The 18,369-nt window shown below is 43.1% G+C and overlaps 1 protein-coding gene and 1 long non-coding RNA gene across 7 annotated transcripts in view; one reads left to right on the top strand and one right to left on the bottom strand.

Moving 5' to 3' along the window:
* The window catches only part of RSRC1 (arginine and serine rich coiled-coil 1), a 112,220-nt gene extending 102,477 nt beyond the window's left edge, over positions 1-9,743 (top strand). For 2 of the 4 annotated variants that reach the window (XM_019619204.2, XM_010717090.3), the window contains 3 exons: positions 6,445-6,551; positions 7,444-7,590; positions 8,191-9,743. In XM_019619204.2, coding sequence (XP_019474749.1) covers positions 6,445-6,551; positions 7,444-7,590; positions 8,191-8,283 — 347 coding nt within the window. In that variant the 3' untranslated portion in view covers positions 8,284-9,743. Of the gene's footprint in view, positions 1-6,444; positions 6,552-7,187; positions 7,318-7,443; positions 7,591-8,190 lie in introns of those variants that run through there. The other 2 variants (XM_019619202.2, XM_031555020.1) reach the window with 2 other exon arrangements.
* On the bottom strand, positions 516-18,363 carry LOC109369539. Of its 3 annotated transcripts, none has more exons than XR_004160881.1 (5): positions 17,966-18,363; positions 13,128-13,236; positions 11,356-11,427; positions 4,974-5,156; positions 516-696 (listed from the first exon to the last, which is right to left on the bottom strand). It is a non-coding gene; the product is annotated as an uncharacterized LOC109369539 (long non-coding RNA). The 3 variants fall into 3 exon arrangements; XR_004160882.1 differs by lacking the exon at positions 17,966-18,363 and adding an exon at positions 13,331-15,005; XR_004160880.1 differs by lacking the exon at positions 17,966-18,363 and having other exon boundaries at positions 13,128-15,004.
* Between the last annotated feature and the right edge of the window lie 6 nt (positions 18,364-18,369).

Below are 18,369 nucleotides of genomic sequence, written 5' to 3'. Positions count from 1 at the left end.
CATTATGAACATATTTCACCCGGAAGGTGCAGTGTTTTGTTTTAATCCTTGAGTTTGCATATGAATAGTCCAAGATTTGGCTTTATTGCACGCATTAGCTGGAAAGCTGTGGAGCAGAGCATTGCACAAAGGCTGTGCGTGATGGCTGCAGAGAAATTGCAGTGCACTTTTATTTGAAGGAAAATGGATTAAAACCAACAACTTCCCTTATATCATCTGTGGAAGTGTCTCTATTAAAACGCAAAGCAACATTTGTCTGTTTTCATATGCATTTATGGAGGGAAGAAATCAGGTGGATTTTCTTCTGGCTTGAAGCCCATTAACATGTGGGATCCATTAAGCGTTAGGATATCAGCAAAATGTGCCTAAATATTAAAATTACTTTGCAGCTGGTATCTGAGGCATTTCAGTAAGCACAGCAGGTATAATTAGCGTTTTATTTATGCCTCTGTGAAGATGAAGAGCTCCATGGGTAGATGATGATGATTCAAAGCTGAAACCCCAACTGACAAAGTTGTTTCCTTTTTCCTCCTGTCCCCCAAAGAAAAATGCTCTGCTCCCTATTATGGGTGTATCATCAGCATCGTGTTAAAAAATAGCTATTTCAAATCCATTCAGAGGTTTTTAGATGAAGAATTGGCACCAGAGTTCTGTTCCATGGCTGCCCTGGAAGAGGTGGTTGGGTTGGGGTTGGGCCTGTAAAAAAAAAAAACCAGCAAAGATTTGGCTTTTACCTTCTTCCGTTCTGCAAGTGGAAATACAGATGAAGTCGTGCTCTCTCTCATGGGGCAATTTATTAATTCCTTTATAAATTAAAAGTCTGGAAATTGTCTTCAAAGTTTAAGACAGGCGAAAAATAAAAATTGCTTCTGTATTTCATTAACGTCGCGTATTTTACCATCGTCTTTATGGCATTTATTTGTGCTAAAGGATAAGTCTGAGACAAGCATCAGTTAAGGTAATGGGATTGTAAAGCAATCACATAATTAGTTATCTGACTTCAATCATTTGCAACAAATTTATAGCTACCTATTGAAAAGCTGCTTCTGGAAGGGAAGACAAACAAGGGCAGGAGACGGAGTGCAGGGCAATGGGCTTCTCCATTGCTGTTTTCTTTTCTCCGTTTAAAAGAAAACAAAAGAAAACCAAAAACCACACAAACACAGCTCCCTTCTCCAAAAAACACAAACCCAACAGAATTCTCCAGAAATATAAAGCGTGATTATCCCTTAAATATTTCACTTAAATTCTGGGGTTTGGTCTTTAAATTTCCATTAATTTTCACTGTTTGCTCTGTTGAGGTTTTCATTTGTCAAAATTGTTAGCTCTTGGGTATTAGTTACGCAAATATTGATGTGTAGCTTTGGCCTGTTCGCTATCAATTGAAATCAGGAAATCAATAGACTTAATAGCTCCTCATTACCCAGTTGATGCATTTGCAGAGCTGAGCTGAGCACTGTCAGTGAGCGATCAATTCGGTCACCAGCTCTTACGTGGTCACCACTGGGATGGGCTCCATGCTGCTGGCCGTGTGCCGGGGCACAGTCCTTCCCAACCCCCAGCGGGGCAGCCCAGAGCTGGGGCAGCGTGGAGCAGCACAGCTCCTGCATGCTGGGGAATTCTGAGGGGGCTGCACAACTTGTGTACCCTGAAGGTCGCTCCTCGGGTGGCTGTGGCACTTAGAGTGGTTTCATTGTAGGTGCAAGCCCTTCCCTGGCTGCCAGCACGGTGAAACCTGCATTGGTGCCGGGGCATCTGTGATGTCAGCTGGGGACCTCAGACCCACATGGCACTTCCAGGAGAATCCGCTTCGATTTACCAGGTGGAAAATGATGCGATGGTGTACTAGTTTGTCCAGTTGTGAGTTGTCAAATTTTAAAGTGAATCTAAGTGAAAGGTGGGCAGCCTTGCAAAGGTGGATTGGATTTTGGGAGAGAGGCATTCCTTTGCGTTAATACATCTTTGTAATGTGCAGGACGTGTTGTAACAGGCAGGATGTGATGCCTTGTTGATGCAGTGTGATTGTATAATGAGCACAGAGCAAGCAGCTCCTTCCAATGCCCTGTGTCCATACTGTGTACGAATGGGGTCTGAGCAGATCCTGCACGAGTCCTGTGCTGCCCTGGATCTTCAGAAAAGCCTTTGGGTAATGGAAACCTACTGGCATGGTAAGGGATGGATGCTTCCCTAGTGTGCTGGGCAGTCCAAGATCGCTGAGCTACCCAGTAATGTCTAAAAGGACCTTTTAGACTCGAACTGCAGTCACACAGAAACATCCACGTTTGATCCAAGTCCACGTGCACATCATTGCACTGCATCTAAAAGTGCCAGAGTTTAAAGCACTGAGCAGCAAAGTGCTTGCTGGTGAATAATTTTTAGTCTGCATAACTTTTCTTTGGTGTTATTGCAAAAAAGTTGTGTCATTCACTTTAAGTATTTTTCTTTCCTGGAAATAAGTTATTAAAATCAAAGCAAAAAATCCAGACTCTCGGTAAACATGTAAGATGAGTGAAATACAGGCTAACTTAATGATATTTAAGATGATATACATAATTATAACAGAAAGGTCAGGGTAGGTGGCAGTTTTCCCAAGTATATGGAGTGTCAGAAAAATCCCCAAAGCGAATGTTTTAATTGAGTTATGTTTTCTTTCCTTCGTGTTGAAGCATTAAGGCATTACCCCATTCCTGGGCTGCGCTCCTATAATTTCACGTGGCAAAATTCCCAGCTCTGCATTTTGACAGTGAAACCACATCATGTGTAGGCTCCTTCCAGGAATGAAATACAACTTTATGTTTGTCTCCAAATCATCGCTTTCTTTTTCATTTTAAACAAAAATATATTTAATGTACAGGAAAATAAATTTTACAAGGGCGAAGATGAAGTGAACGCTATTTCTGAAGTGTGAGAGATCTGTGAAAAAATGCATCGAGCCAAACAGCTGCGACAGAAAGAAGGGAGAAGTGGATGGAGGAGAGCCAGTGAGACACAGGCAGACTGCGTGGGGTGAGGTGGCCCCGTGGGAGCAGCTGTGGGGGGTTGTGGGTCCCCGGCTCCCCCCTTGGCACACCCTGCCTCCGGGGCTTGTACTGAGGGAGCAGGGGCTGGCAGAAGGGGTTGAGCAGTGCTGTTGCCCATTTAGGTTTGGTGTTTGTGGGCAGAATGCAGCTTAAAGCAGGCAGTGCCAACAGAAGCAGAACACTGGGCAGGAGCCTTTTAGCCTTCATTGGTACCAAGGCCTCTTGCCAACAGGAGAGGGGCCTGTGGGGCTCCCTGCTGGGATGTGGGGAAGGTGACCTCACTGTACCTGTTGCCCAGTGTATTAGAATGTGTATTAGAATTTTTTCTCCAATAGCAGTTGGAAGAAAGTAGGTTTTTCCATTTCTGCAGAAATTGAGGGGAAAACATGTAATTAAGCATTGTGACCTTTAGGTGAATTACTGCAAGTTTTCTATAGGATCTCTGCTTCACTTAGCATTGCTTCATCTCGCACAGCCTCTCCTTAGCAGGAACCAGTAACTCACTTCTCATTACTCAGTGTGCAGATCTGTACTGCTGCTACCCAGACCTCACCTTAGAGTGTTGTCAGGAACTTCTGCCCAGGCTGCTTTGGGGCTCACCAGGCTCTGAAGGCACCACAGTAGTTGGGGCCTCTGTGACAGTGCTGTGCAGTGGGTGCACGTTGGCCTTGGCGGGATGTGAAGGGAGCAAGGACAGAGGTACAGCGGGCATCAGCTGGGGAGAGCTTGAAAGCAGAGCACGCTCCTCAGCGCGATCGATTTTATCTGATGCTTTCTGTACCCCAACACAGCTCCATCTTTCATTTAGCCACTTACTTTGTATTCGGTGTTTGAGGGTAACCAGGGTGGTTCTCACTCCCGTGCACTTCCCCTGATGTGTTGCTGAGGATCAATACGTGCACTGGGATATGAGCGTGGCGGTCACTGCAGCCGGCAGCACTGCGCAGCGCTGGGAGCTGCTCCAGCACAGAGCTCAGAGCACAGCTTGTGCTGCCACTGCTGGTGGTACCTTCTGCTGGGCAGGGCCCGGCTCTGCACCCTTAGTGCCTGCAGTGGGGAGCGGTGGGTGTGGAAATAGTTTTATTTGTCTGAAAGCCTTCGAGAGACTCGGAGAAGTTCAATATAGACAAATTGTTACATATTAAACGTATGCGTAATATATCCACTCGTTAGTTTGTACATACAATACAGAGGTTATTTGGGATGCAGATACATAAAAGATAGAAGAACCCAGTAATTGCCTTTAAGATCAGAGCACAAAGCATTACCTTGGATTTTACAAGGCCAGCGAGCAACAAAAGAGCAGTAATTTATGAGCTCAGCGTAAAAGAATAGCATAATTGCATTAAAAATTAATGCTAATGAACACTAAAATGGGGAAGGTGGTTATGATGAAAGTTTGTATTCATCTTCCCTGGTTTGAATGATGGCTAGTGGCTTGATTAATGGCTTAATTTCTATCAATTAGCAGGGAAAAATCTCCTACGAGACAAGGGTAAATTGCGCATCGAATTACATATCTTGCTTTTGTGCTGAGAAAAGAGAGCTGCGTACCTCCGACATGGGCTGCAGTGACAAACGCAGCGTGCCCCGCTCTGGGCTGTGCGGGCACTGGCTGCACTGCCTGCCCCCCCTCCCTGCCCAGCACCACTGCCTGCCCCTGCAGCCCACCTCGGCTCTTCCCTGGGTGCTTGTGAATGCCTGAGGAGGCTGCAGAGTTCAAGTGGGCTTGGGAAATGGGGGGGAGGTGAATGTGCATGCAGAGCGTAGAGCAGAAATGCAGGTGTTCCCAGGTCACCTATTTCTGATTCCTCATTGTCGTCTGTTTGATTTTACCCCTGGTATTTCTGTTACTCTAAAGAGAGATGTTGCTGTGCAGACTTGTTTACTGTGAAAGGTAGATTATGTGGTTATAATATATTAAAGCAGTGCAATGTAAGCACTCATACTTACAGTTGGACATGAAGAACACAAATTAGCCATAAAACCTCTCCCTGGCCGCAGCAGCTGAGCGTGGGGCCTTGTCTGGGGATGCAGCCACTTTGGGTGGAGCCCTGGGTAAAGCCAAGGGATGGGGATCGTTCTGTGCAGTGGTGGTGTTTGCTCTGCTGTCTGTTGGGGTCTTCTGTCTGTCAACTCGTAAGAAAAAGAACAAAATAAATTGCAACTCTTCTTCTGGAATGGCCTATCTGTAAGAAGTGGCCCCAGTGATCCCGAGCGCAGTAGTTAGCTTGTTTTGCTCACGGTAGCACAGTAGAAAGACTTGCTGGGCAATGAGGTAGTATTGATTTCTTTTTTGTCTGTAGCCTCTCAGCTTTCTGACTCCATTATTCTTGATTTTACTATGAAATACATATCCTTTCTACTGACATCTGACAAACAACACATGGAAGTCATTTTATCTACCAATAATGTGTTTGTCAAAAAATATCACACACTAATGGGTTATGCTTCCTCCAGTCCATTTTCCCAAGTTAATGTCACTGATGTAATTCTCAATATTTAGTGATTTTTGCCCTTAATAATTTGTCATCCCCACCAGTCTGTGTAAGACCCGGGCAGGACGCAGTGACAGGCAGAGAGCAGCTGATCCCAAATCCATTCTCCTATCTGCATTGCTGACCCCCATTTCCAATGCTGTGACTACCAAGTGCCCTTGAGCTGGAGCACCCTGGTGAAGGAGGATTTCCTCTCTCTGGCAGGGCATTGGCCTGTTTGTTTTTATACTTCCTATGGGACCTTTAGAAATCTTTTTTAAAATAGAATTCCTCAGCAGCAGGCCAGCAGAGCTCTTAAAGACGGGCTGAAATAAAAGCGTGCAGTGAAAAGAAGGAATGAAGATTCAGTTGTCGCTACAGCCAGACAAAGAGGTAGAGATGAGATTAACTGAGCTGGGAATCTGAAGAAGCAGAAAATGAAACGGGCAGTGAAGTAAATACCCTTTTTGATCAGATGTATTGTAATGAGCAGGCAGCACAGAGGTAGTAACTTAGCTTGCAATGAGAACACAGGGCAAGGCTCATTGCTGTGGGCATCCACAACTGAAGCCAAACTCCCCTCGATACCAGCAGAAGCAGTTGTGCTACTTCATGCAGACTGGGCTCCCCTGAAGTATTGGCTCTGGCCACAAATCCTCACCTGCTGGAAGTTCTCATGCCATAAATCTGGTGGTTATACTGCAAGGACTTCTCTCAAAATTCTTGCGTGAACATCTTGAATGTTGGCACGCACTGCAGCAGTGTCAACTCACTGTTGTTAGTTGTACTAAAGAAGAAAGGTTTCGTGTCTTCTTTGTAACAGAATCTTGTAGGCTGCATTGCAAGCAGTATGTGCTGTGGTAAAATACATTGAGTGCATTGCTTTGGCACAGCATTTATTGCAAGCTTACAGTAATGTATACTGACACTACACCTTCTTTTTGTAGACCAAGCCACCCTGGTAGAGCAAGTGAAACGAGTGAAAGAAATTGAAGCTATTGAAAGTGACTCCTTTGTTCCACAGACATTCAGATCAAGTAAAGAAGTCAAAAAGGTAAGTTTGCAATGTCCTTTCTTGGTGCACAATCCCTTCCAAGTCAGGTGGGAGCTACGCCGTGAATACAGTTTCCATTGATGAAGGAGCATCAGAGCTGACGTTCCTTAATGCCACCACTGGAATCAGCTTTTGGATAAGGACTCTCCTATGTTGCTGTGTGGGTGAAGGAAGGATGCCTTCAAGCATGCAACAGTGTCCATGAAATGCAGCTGTTTGGATGGTGTAACTATGCTGCTCAGCTCCGATTTTTAAAGAGTCTTTTAAAATTGTATGCAGTCATGAAGATGTTTTTAAAAAAAAGCAGAAGAATTAAAATGCAAAAGTAATCAGGCATTTACATTGTAGTTAAAGGTAGAGATCAGTATTTTTAATTCTGCTTAGCAGGAATCAGAGTTCAAGCCCATTTTTACTCACTGAAACAAAATGGCATTGTTTTCAGACAGCTTTTGAAAACCTAACGTGAGACGTCCACATTTCAGAACTTTATCTGCATTTGGCTGCCAGCTCTTCTGCAAACTCAGGCACTGCTTTTGGAAGCACACAAACAAAGAGTTGCTTCAGTTTTTCCACCTGACAACAAAGCGTTTTGAATCGCACTGTATGTTTCCCTGAGAACATGCATTTTCTTTTCAGAAATACCCGAGAAGTTCACACCGCTTCTTCAGAAAGCGATCCCACAACCAAAGCTCTCCCACTGCCTTTGGCAGTACCTTCTTCCACTCTGTGTGTCTGTGAGGCCGTGCCCAACCCGTGCATGCTGAGAAGCATTCGCAGGAGGATCTCTCTGTGGGCATGTGCTGCAGTTCAAAGAAGGCTGAATGCTCGGCTAAGATACTGTCGTGTCTGGGAGTCCGAGGGTGAAATGCTCAGTGTGTTTCTTTCTTTTTAGTCAGTAGAGCCTCCCGAACTAAAATACGAACCTGTAACTATAGGAGCAGGATCTGTCGAAGCATCTGCCCCTGAAAAAGAAACAGTACCTGCCAATATTCCTACTGCCATCAAATACCAGGATGATAATTCTTTAGCGCATCCAAATGTAAGTGTGTTGACATTTTTCTTTCAGAACAACACGGCCCATTGAATGCGGCCAGGTTCACGTGCCCTCACAACAGCCATGCCAGGTTGCTCATCAATTAGTCTGTGGTCTGAAGAGTATTTACCAATGGGCCACTCACTGGCTCAGAACAGATTACTTTCCTTGCATAATCCAACAGAGAAGAATTATAACCAAGGAGCTTCCTTTGGCTAAAAGACAAATGGATACAAGTGAAACATTTTTGTTTGGTATTTTCACTTGTATTTTAGCTGTTGTTTTTGTTTTTTTTCTTTCAAGAATTAGGAAGTTAAAAATGATTTGCCATAACTAAACTAATGCAAATTCCAAATAATGGATACGGCTAACAACAGTGTGAGACCACCAACAGATTCACTGTTTTAGGGGGAGACTGAAGTTAGACCAGGTTGGCTTTCAAAACATTGAAGTCTCAACTTTGACTTCTGCATTTATGTCAGTATTTTAACACCTGTGTGTAGCTGGGCTTCTTTTCTTAGCACTGATATTTCATGTACGTATTGCAACACATTATAAGAAATTGAAGTTGTGCCTACTTTTGTTCTTCTTCCCTTCATCTCTCAGCTGTTTATTGAGAAGGCAGAAGCAGAAGAGAAGTGGTTCCAGAGGCTGATTGCTCTGCGGCAGGAAAGGCTGATGGGCAGTCCGGTGGCCTGAGCAAACTGCTGCAACCGTTGCGTATGAGTTCTCTGTGAGCGCTGTGAAATCCCACCGTTAAATCGTTTTATTTTTCTCTTTTGAGAGGATTTTAATAGTCATAGGAGTTGTACAGAGAATAAATATTTCGTCTGAATACACAAGAATATTCCATCCTGCGTTTTTTCCCTAGCTCATTGCTGTGTTACGTGGGTTGCTGAGAAGGGAGGGCTATGATAGCGGTGTAATTTGCTTTTTTTTAATACTGGATTCCCCTTGGGTGCAGACTTGACAGCCCAAGGAGACGTAATTTTATACTTCCCAATCCCCCAAAAATATATAACCATGTAGCAGTTTAAAGATAAATGAAAAAAAATAAGACTGTCAAAGAAAGTTCAGATTTACCAATGCTCAGACAGTTGGAGTACAAATGATACCACCCTGGGCCATTAGATCTTCTGCAGCTGAAGAAGGATTCAGGGCAAATTATATTGCTGTTATCTCTTCTTCCTTCCACTCAGCGTTGCGGGAGCAGTGTTTGAATCCTGAACATCTGTGGGCAGTCTCATTGCCAAGGGGCCTCCTGAATTGATGCTCTCGCCCGCCTGCCTCTCACCTCCTACCTCGCTTTTGGTGGTCTTGAGTGGAAAGAAATGCTGTTTCAAATTTTCTTGAGTGTCTACCCACTGCTGTCAGCATCTTGGAGTTTATTTAAGGAAAAACGATGTTATTCTTTTAAATAAACATGTTACAATTTCTGCAGTTTTCAATAGCTGTGTTTCCTATGCAATTTTAAGCATATTAAAATGATTGATAAGCAGCAAAAGACAGTTTTCTCTGCATTCTTAATGGGAAATAATATAAAGATTTTGTCTATTGATGCAGACCTTTGTCGAGAAGAATAATGGCATGCTGAGAGACTGTTCTCAGTGTCTGAAGTTTCCATTTGTCCAAGTGTGTCTTCAAAATAATGAAAGATTAGTCAAATTTGACCGTATCACATAAATATATTTACAATATATTTACAAAAAAAGTCTGTCCATCATCTAACTCAATACGAGGGATAAATAAAATATGAACGTATTTATTTTGAGGTGTCTAGCAGATCTGTGAAAAAAAAAAACTATTATATTGGTAGGAGACTAAACTAAGCCTGCAACTTCTGGACATAAATATCTCATGGGAAATTACCTACATCAGCTCTCCTTTGTGAATGAAGAAATTAATAAGATTTGTGTTTGGTTGTGGTTGGTTTTTTTTTGAGTTTACTATTCCTAATTGGAGGGAGGAAGATTCTGGAAATGTACTTCGATCATCTTATTTTTATTTAGATCATTGATGTAATGGAAAAATGTATTACATTTGCATTTAGCACATTTTCAGTTTTTCATTATGAATGGTGTGGGTTTTACTTGATCCCACATTACAAGGGCTATCTGTCTGCAAGAAAAATTAGGGAATAAAAAGTTTCCCTTGTTTCATTTCAGCATTTTCAAGTAGCAAATATTTGTTGTTGTCCTTTATTCTAATCACCTGCTGTGTGTCTTTTATAGTAAATAAAAATGGTTTGATTTCCATAGAAGGTTCAGGATTAAATTCCTCTTTACCACAGATTATTTCCAATAATTCTGGTACTTTTATTTGATGCAAAATGGTTCTTATTTCATTTGCATCCCCTATAGGTTATTAAGAAGATTGTACAAAGCAGTCTAAGTGAGAAAGTCTTAGTGGGAGTAATGAGGTTTAGCTTCTAATCAGTCAGTAACTGTGTTTGTCCAGCAGGTCCATACTGAAGGAGAATTGTGAGCAAGATCTGGAAGGAAAAAGTGTTTAGATCCTCTGAGATGAGAAGAAAGGTTGAAGATAAAGTCCTGTACAGAGGTATGCCAAACATAATTTGGATGCAGAACGAGTCACTGTCAAGATGATTTCTATCACCTTCTGCCCCCTTCCCAACTCCTGTCCTGAACATTCGTTATGCATACTTGACGTTTATGAAGTTGTTGGTGCTGGGAGAAGGGCTTGGCAGGACTGGGTTTGAAACTAGATGTCGTCTGTTACAAATTAGCAAGTGTCCCATCCTTGTTAGGAACCTGCAGATTCATACAACACAGATGTTTAAAGCTGTCTAAACCAAGTCTGTGATGCTCAAGTGTGATTATTGAAGGTAAGATTTCACTTGGAGTTCATTATCAATCTTAGCAATGCCAGGTGTGGTATCTTGCAAGTGAGTTTGAATCATACCACGGATTCCCTTGTTGCATACAGTGAAGCTGGATATTCCAACACTGACCCCTGTGATGTCAGTGCCCTCCTGCAGGATTTGTTTGCAGTGAGTGTCGGTGCTTTCCAAAGCTGAGTCCTACCAAAGAGGTGCTGGATCAGCACTCTGCCCTCAGAACCTGCTGTTGCTGATTTTACAGCTTAAACTTTCAGCAAAAATAGGAGCTGTTCCACTGAGTTTGCTCCTGTAAAGTAGAGGTTGTATAAGGCCAGTCTGTAGGGTTATAAGTGTAACTGTTTACTACAGCACTCTTGATTCAAGTTGTGTAAACTCTCTGTTTCCTTATTTTGCTTTTACTTGAATAGCATCCTGTGATAAATTATTCATTCTCCTGTCAAAGCTAGACAGATATTTGAGCAGCAGAAATGAAGTATGGAAGGGGGCAGCAACATTACAAATAAACTCAATTCTATATCCAGTGCTGCAGGACTAAACATAATTTTGGAAAACCTACTGCTTAAAATTACTTTACAGGCTTTGGACGTATTTTCAAAGGGTTGTGTCCAAATACATGTGCACTCCATAAGCTCCACATGTGGGGCATTTTTGCTTGAGGAAAGCATAAATGTATTACCTAATGGGATAGCCAGATACAGTTTTTATTAAGTGTGTCATAATACAGACATGAAACTCATCTTAATGGGCACAGATTAATCACCGTGGTCCTGGAAAAATGCAGTGCTGTCTTTCAACCCACGTGTTTCCTGAGCCAGAGAAAAAAATCATACCCTCCTACAATAATCCTGCTTTCTTTGTGTCTTTGCTTCTGAGGTTTTCCAGTGTAAACCATCACAATTTATGACTCTTACCTATTAAGACTGTATTTCTTCTTGCCATATTTTCCACTTTATTCCATCCTCCTGGTGGACGTGAACGGATTCCTGATTAGAAAGGGAAAGAAGCGGTTGTTTGTTCACTACCCAACTAAACCTGGGACTGTTGGGTGCATTGTGTCCTTAGATGTGCTAAGGTTTTGTCATTCAGGACTTGTGGCAGTGTCTCTCAGATACGGTTGGCTGCAACATAAAGTTCCTCATAATACCAAACTACCTTAAATCTGACTTAGACAAATCATGTGTAGGAGTGAAAAGATAATGCTGTAACTTGATCTATTCTGACTTCTGGTAGTCAGCAAAGACCTCTACCCCTAGAAATTACATTAGCAAACTCATTTCACTTAGCCTGCCAAACAGCCACCATCAATTAAAATCAAGCCAGGCTGATTTTGATCGGATAACTTTCAGGTAAAATGTTCGCTAGCCCTTGAGTCATCTGGCATATCCACAACTATTTATTTTAGATTATGATAATTGCTTGAAAATCAGTTGTGTTTACTTTTAAATTGTGGTTACAGTATTTTAGAAAGATTTCTGTAGCTCTGACAACACTGCTGGCCAGGAGATCAAATTCTGCTACTTGTGCTTAAACCTCTCAGATATGAACAGGACTGAGTGGTCCTGAAGGCCATTTTTGCATCAGTAACCCAAAACCAAGCTTCTCGATGATCACAGTTTTCCATTTGTCATGTTACCAGAAGGAAGTTATTTTTAGCAGAGATCCTTGAACTCTAGAAACCTGTTTTAGAAGAGATCAGCTCGAACCCATGACTTAATCCACCTATGCCACAAGGCTGCAGTGACTTCAAATTGTAGCAGTAATAATAAGCGATGCTATAAGTAACAACGCTCCAAAATTTAAGCTATCCACCATTTGTAATTTTGACTTCATTTGCTTTTTTTTATTCCTGATTGTTCCTTGCCCTCTTTGTCCTACTCCTTTGCTGAGACCTAGAGGAAAAAAATAGAGGTGGCTGGGCCAGATTGTATGACACCGGGGAGCAAGACTTAGGCTCTGAGTCACTCTGGAATTGCCACTCCAGAAAAAGATGTGCCATGATACTTCCATCCTTCTGGATGGAAACAGGAGTTGAAGCTCAGCCCAGAGAGGGGCAGAGTTCAGCTCCCCACAGTAGCACAGAGCTGCATTTCACTGCTAGCTGGGCTCCCACCCAGCAAGGTGTGTGCACTTCGGAAGCTGAAAATTATTTTTCTAGTGCCATTTAAACTCAGGTAAAAATGAAAATCACTACTTGGCTATTGGTTTTCCTTCTTCAGAAATGCAGTATGAATTAGGACTGCGTGGCATAGTCTCACATTGGTGACGTGAGGAGCATCTCATCCCTTGGGCACGTTTTGGAGTGCAGTATTTTGAAAATGCTGCAGCTTGAAGGTGCTTTCTCATGGTTTTAAGCTGCTGCTGTGAGAGCCTCATTCCCACTAGATGTCTCTGTAGCCCCGAGCAGCTGTCGCACGACCCACGGTGGCCATATAAATAAGATGCATATGGCCATATAAATAAGAGTACGCAAACTATGTTTGCCTTTCTGTTTCCTACCTGCAGCTGCACACACAGAGCAGGTTGCCTCATTGCTTGCTGGTGCCTTAGAATCTAAATCTTGTCAAACAAAAAATACCCATCAAACAAATAAAATAAAATCCTCTGTATTTTGTGAATTCCCTGGATCACCATGCAGGAAGAAGCAGCGTGTTCACCCCATCCCTTGCCAGCACAAAGCACTGACCTGGGCCGGGCAGTGAGTGCTGCTGGAGGCACAGCATGGCTGCCCCCCGTCCTCTGGGCTGCCACTGCTCACATCTGCTGCCTGCAGCACTGCGTCCCCCATTGCAGACCTGAAGGGAAGACATAAACAAATTTCATAGTTGTTATTAGTGGAAACTGAACGCAGCTAACATTTGTAAAAATGTCAAGTGTGTTTTTGGATACCTTCTTGGTAAATTTCAGAGTGTTCTTCTGTAGGCTATAGGCGTATTATTTCAGTATTCGTACCAGTTACTGAGCTGGGTGACTATGTGAATTGATGATACATTTAAATAAAATATTAATGTAAATGTTATTACATGCCTACCGCTAGTTGCTTGTAGTAGAATGATGCTTTTATCTGACACTTACCAACAATTTATAACAAACTGCCTTTGCAAAATACTCTGCATCAGGCTGACGTTAGGGATGGAATGCAATCAGTTTCTAACAATGCTATCAAAAGGCTTCCACTAAAAATACACTCCAGCCTCTGGAAATGGCAGTGCATCTTTAAGGCCACCCATAAAAGGACTTAACGGTAAAAATGTAAGAAGTCAGGATTCCTCATTTATGCCAATACATTTTAAATTTAAATAGTAACTGCTGATCCTTACAAAACGGACGGGGGTTGAGCTCTGATTGTCTGAGCCCTCTCAAATTACCTTCAACCTTGCTTCTGACATTGCTGGGCAGCGCAGGGCAGGCAGCAGCACAGAACAGATCCGAGCCCCAAGTGATCTGCTGCCAGGCTTTTTCCAAAATAGTTCAGAAAAAGGACCTATTCTTAATATACTCTGCTGGTTCTCAATAGCTAGAAAAGCAAAACTAACACTTTTTGGAAATTAGGAGCTGCAGCAAATGTAATTAAGAAGTAATTGTGCAATAAAAGCTGCCATTCTTTCTTCAGAACTGATTAAAACCCTTCCTCGCTATTGAAATTGACAATTAGTACTTGTGTTATTTGTGAAGGCAGTCATACACTGTGATCATTTCTGAACCGGGTTAACTTGATGTTGTGATAACGTGCATTTAATAGCCTTGTTTTCTACGGGACTTATTTAAATATGGCTTTAATATTCCCTGCTCAAGGAGCAGGATTTGTTTTTAGTTTGGGAGACAAACAGCTTAAGGCAGGCAAGATCTTCTGAATTATTTCAATTATGTGAACAAACGTGGTAACTGCCTGAGCTGTGGTCACCGATTTTAGATGGTGGAAAAATGGAGCTCCACGTGGTGCAGACGGGCTGAAGCTGGAAGGAAGAAGCTTGGTTTTCAGATTCCTGTGGAGATTGGCTCTAGCTGGCACTATGTAACTGAAGTCACTCCTACCTAGCTGATTTACAGCCCCTGGGGGTGTGATGCTACACATTCGGCACTTCTCCTTCCTCGATCTTACAGCCTGGTGGCTGAATTCTTGGCTCAGTTTTGCCCCAAGAGTATCATAAAACCATAGAAGCATTAAGGTTGGAAAAGCCCTTCAGGATCCCCAGGCCCAGCCGCCCCTGCCATGCCCACTGACCACATCCCTCAGCACCACCTGCGTGGTTCTCAAACACCTGCAGGGACGGCTGCTGCGATTTAGTCAATCTGTCACCAAATGGAAGACTGCTCAAGTTCAGCCTCACCAACAGCTGTTTTTCAGTTGTCTGGCCATTGAGAATTACAAAATGAGATAGTTGCAACGTACTGAAGTAGCTCAGGAATGAAATTCCCTGTGTTCTTTAAAACTTTAATGTGTGCTGCCAGAGTTCTCATAATTCAGCAGTTACTGTGTACGATGGCCATGGAGCTTATTTAAAACAAGGATTGTTTTTGAACCAAATCCTGAAATCAGTGATAAACACTCATGGATACCAGGCAAGTATTTGGAGCGTTTGTTCATTAAGAAAAAGAAAAGGGAAGGGGTGTGGGGGGGGGGAGGTAGAGAATATATTTTATATATATTCTCAGTTGTCACCCTGGTAAACAAAAACAAGATCAGAAGAACAGGACACAACATTAGGGCTAAGTAAGACAAATGCAGTTTCACTGAATGAAAACTTGAAGTCAGGAATTCATCGCTACAAGATGTAATTAAAGTCAAAAGCTCAGAAACTCAAATGGGCTCATTGCTTACATAGATGATGTAATAAATAACACCAAAATACTTCTAAAAAGAAACAAAAGTTTATCCTGTCTGGATATATTTCCAGTCTGGAAATAACTCTGTATGGCAATGATGAGCAATTGCGAGGGCAGGCTGTGCCCCACGCAACTGCTGTGCACTTTCTTGTGGTTTCTTACGAAACATCCAGACCTGAGAACTTGTAAATAAGACACTGGGCACCACAGAGACTTCAGGGTAACCCAGTCTGGCAATTCCTGCAGTTCTTACACTGATATTTTGTAAACAGCTATCAAATAAGTTAAGGAAGTCAAAGATTGATTTTGAAGAGGAAGCAGATCTCTCACATTTCTCTGAATCTAACAGAATGAGTTCCACCACTTCCTTCAGCCGCCTGAAAGACACACAAAAATCCCATCCTTTTAGCTGCCGAAGCCTGGCAGGTATGGAAGGCCTCCACTCTACCTGACACAACACGAGGATCTCTCCTGCAGTCTAAATGATACTTGCTGCCCAGACAGCAGCACACAAGCATTACTTATTAGCTCATGCATTATTGATAGTCCTCTAATTTCTGTGCGATGGGAGGAAGTTGGTCTGCAGTAAGTTATAAATGGAAGGCCATCAACAACTTGCAGGAGTCAGTGATGGTCCTATACATAGCACAGCCCCACACACGCTCAGTTGGTGCCACAAAACGTGTGCCTTACCCAGCAGCAGTTCAAGAACAGAGCAAGCAATGGGTTTCCACAACAGGCTATGTAAAGTACTCTGTGTTTTTATCCCCTTTCAAACGATGATAGCTCTAAAGGGTATTTCCTAATTAAGTACAGAACACAAAGAGAGCCAGGCTGTGTACATAAATGTCTTCTATCGCAATGGTGTCTTAAATCCAGCCAGCACCCTTCGGTGTGCTGTCCTCACGTGGTTCTGGTTCACATTCTCACAAACCCGTTGCTGGTTGGCACTTTGCCTATTTAGACATGTATGCAGTAATGCAGTTTTCACCTCAAGCGCTGAGCGTGCCCACTGCTCAGACATAATCCTTGTACAAAAACAGGGGCTGATGACTACATGGATAGAGTGTCGAGTATTTCTGTATTTCCCACTAATTGCACGCATAGTTTAGTGTATCTTACGTAACTCTGCAATTCTAAATAAGTTGATCACAATCAGGATCTTTTTTTCAGCCTCACTGTAATTGATTTTACTCTGGATTGGAAGAGAAAGCAGAAGTCGAAGTGAAACAGCTGCAGAAAGAGCCACGCAGCATGAGCAGCTAAGACAAACAGAAGTGTTAGTGGGAAATGTTTGGGGCAGGAACCTAAACAAACACCTATGGAACTGAGAGCGAACAGAATTATAAATACCAACTCAACGTCACGGTGGCAAAATGACCTTTTGTTCTAGATGAATATGTTCAACAAAGCTCTGAAGTTTGAATCAGATTTAAATAGTCATATCACCAAAATGAATAAGAATTAAGAAGGTAAATTAATTCCTAAGGGAAATCACTGTAGATCTCATTAGCTCAAGAACAAGATACCTTAAAACTTTTAATTAAAGATAATATTTACAGCAAATGAATAAGAGTTGGCAGGTTTCAGCAGAAGCCATAATCTCATTTATGCAAAGTTTTCTTATATTAAGGCAGACATCATTAATCTCATTGGAGATGCCCTCCAGACTGACAGTGCTGTAGCACTGAGGTGATTTCTTACAGAAGTCTTTTTATCTACACAAAAGAAATCTAACTCAAGCAGACAAACCGTAAGAAGGCCTGAGCAATTAGAGGTATCACTCTGTGCAAATAGAGGACTGACTTTATCGTGTTAGTGAGCCTCTCATAATGAGCTCACTTCTAACAGGGCCCGTCTTCCTACCAGCAGCCAAAAAATTAACAATAACTGGAACTCATTTTGCTTAGGTATCTGAACAGTAATCCGTCTTTGGGGCTGCTCTGACTCTGAGAACGAAATCTCGTCTCCTGGAGTCTGACTCCATAGAAAGTTAAGTGACAAACTGCAGATGATGCAATGTGCTCTCAGCAGCTGTTGGAAGGCTCCATATTGCCTCTTTGTCACTGCACAGAAGTAATGGGTTTGTTATTGCAAGGCAGAATTCATAAAAGGCTGTACTGCATACACAGCGTGCAGTCTGGGTTGTAGTGTGCTCAGAAACAGCAATAAATGCTGGCAAAAAAATATATATATATTTGGGTAGGTTTTGGTGGCAAACTGCAAACGAGTTAACCACGCGCCAGTCATGTTCATGCAAACTTGCCTTGCTGGTTTGGAGTGTGTAATAAATACTCAGTGTAGCACAGCATGTCATGGATACTAATGAATATTATATTATGAACTGCATAATAGGTGTGGAACTGAGCAGGGTTCCCAAGGAGGCTGTGGATGCCCCGTCCCTGCAGGCATTCAAGGCCAGGCTGGATGTGGCTCTGGGCAGCCTGGGCTGCTGGTTGGTGACCCTGCACACAGCAGGGGTTTGAACTGATGAGCATTGTGGTCCTTTTCAACCCAGGCCGTTCTGTGATTCTGTGATACGTGTATTACAAACTGCAATAATATGAAATGCAGTAAACACCAAACTGATCCAGGGCAGCTCCCAGTGAATCAAAATATACCGACAAGTGATCAGTGGATGAAGTGTCCAGGACCTGGTCTCTGCAGGTTGAGTTCCTGGTACGAATACCCTCTCACCTCACAGGATTTCGGGTCGGAGCTCACTGCCGGCGGTGGATTCTCACAAGGCGCTCACTCCACCCGCACCTTGTGCCGCTTTTCCTCTCAGAGCCCCGCGCTGTGGGTCGCTGTGTGAGGGCCGTGACGTCACCGCCCCTCAGCGCGCCGTCAGAGGCCCCGACGGTTGGCTCTCGGCCCATCTCGGCCTCAGTCGCTCTCGGTTATTTATTGCTTCTGTTAACGCGATGCTTTTTACTGGGGATCATCGCTCTCCGCGCGGCAAGCTGAGCGCCGCGTTCACAGGAACGCTCGGGAGGACACGGCGTTCCCTCGCAACGCAGGGACTTTATTTTACTGCCATCTAGTGGAAAAAAAGTAAAACTATTCCTAAGGCTCTCCCACCCGCTCGCCGGGCACAACGG

The sequence above is a fragment of the Meleagris gallopavo genome, chromosome 11 (genome assembly GCF_000146605.3).
Source record: "Meleagris gallopavo isolate NT-WF06-2002-E0010 breed Aviagen turkey brand Nicholas breeding stock chromosome 11, Turkey_5.1, whole genome shotgun sequence".
NCBI classification, from domain to species: Eukaryota; Metazoa; Chordata; class Aves; order Galliformes; family Phasianidae; genus Meleagris; species Meleagris gallopavo.
The sequence above is the reverse complement of the archived record's forward strand: the minus strand, read 5'-3'. Positions and strand labels throughout refer to the sequence as shown.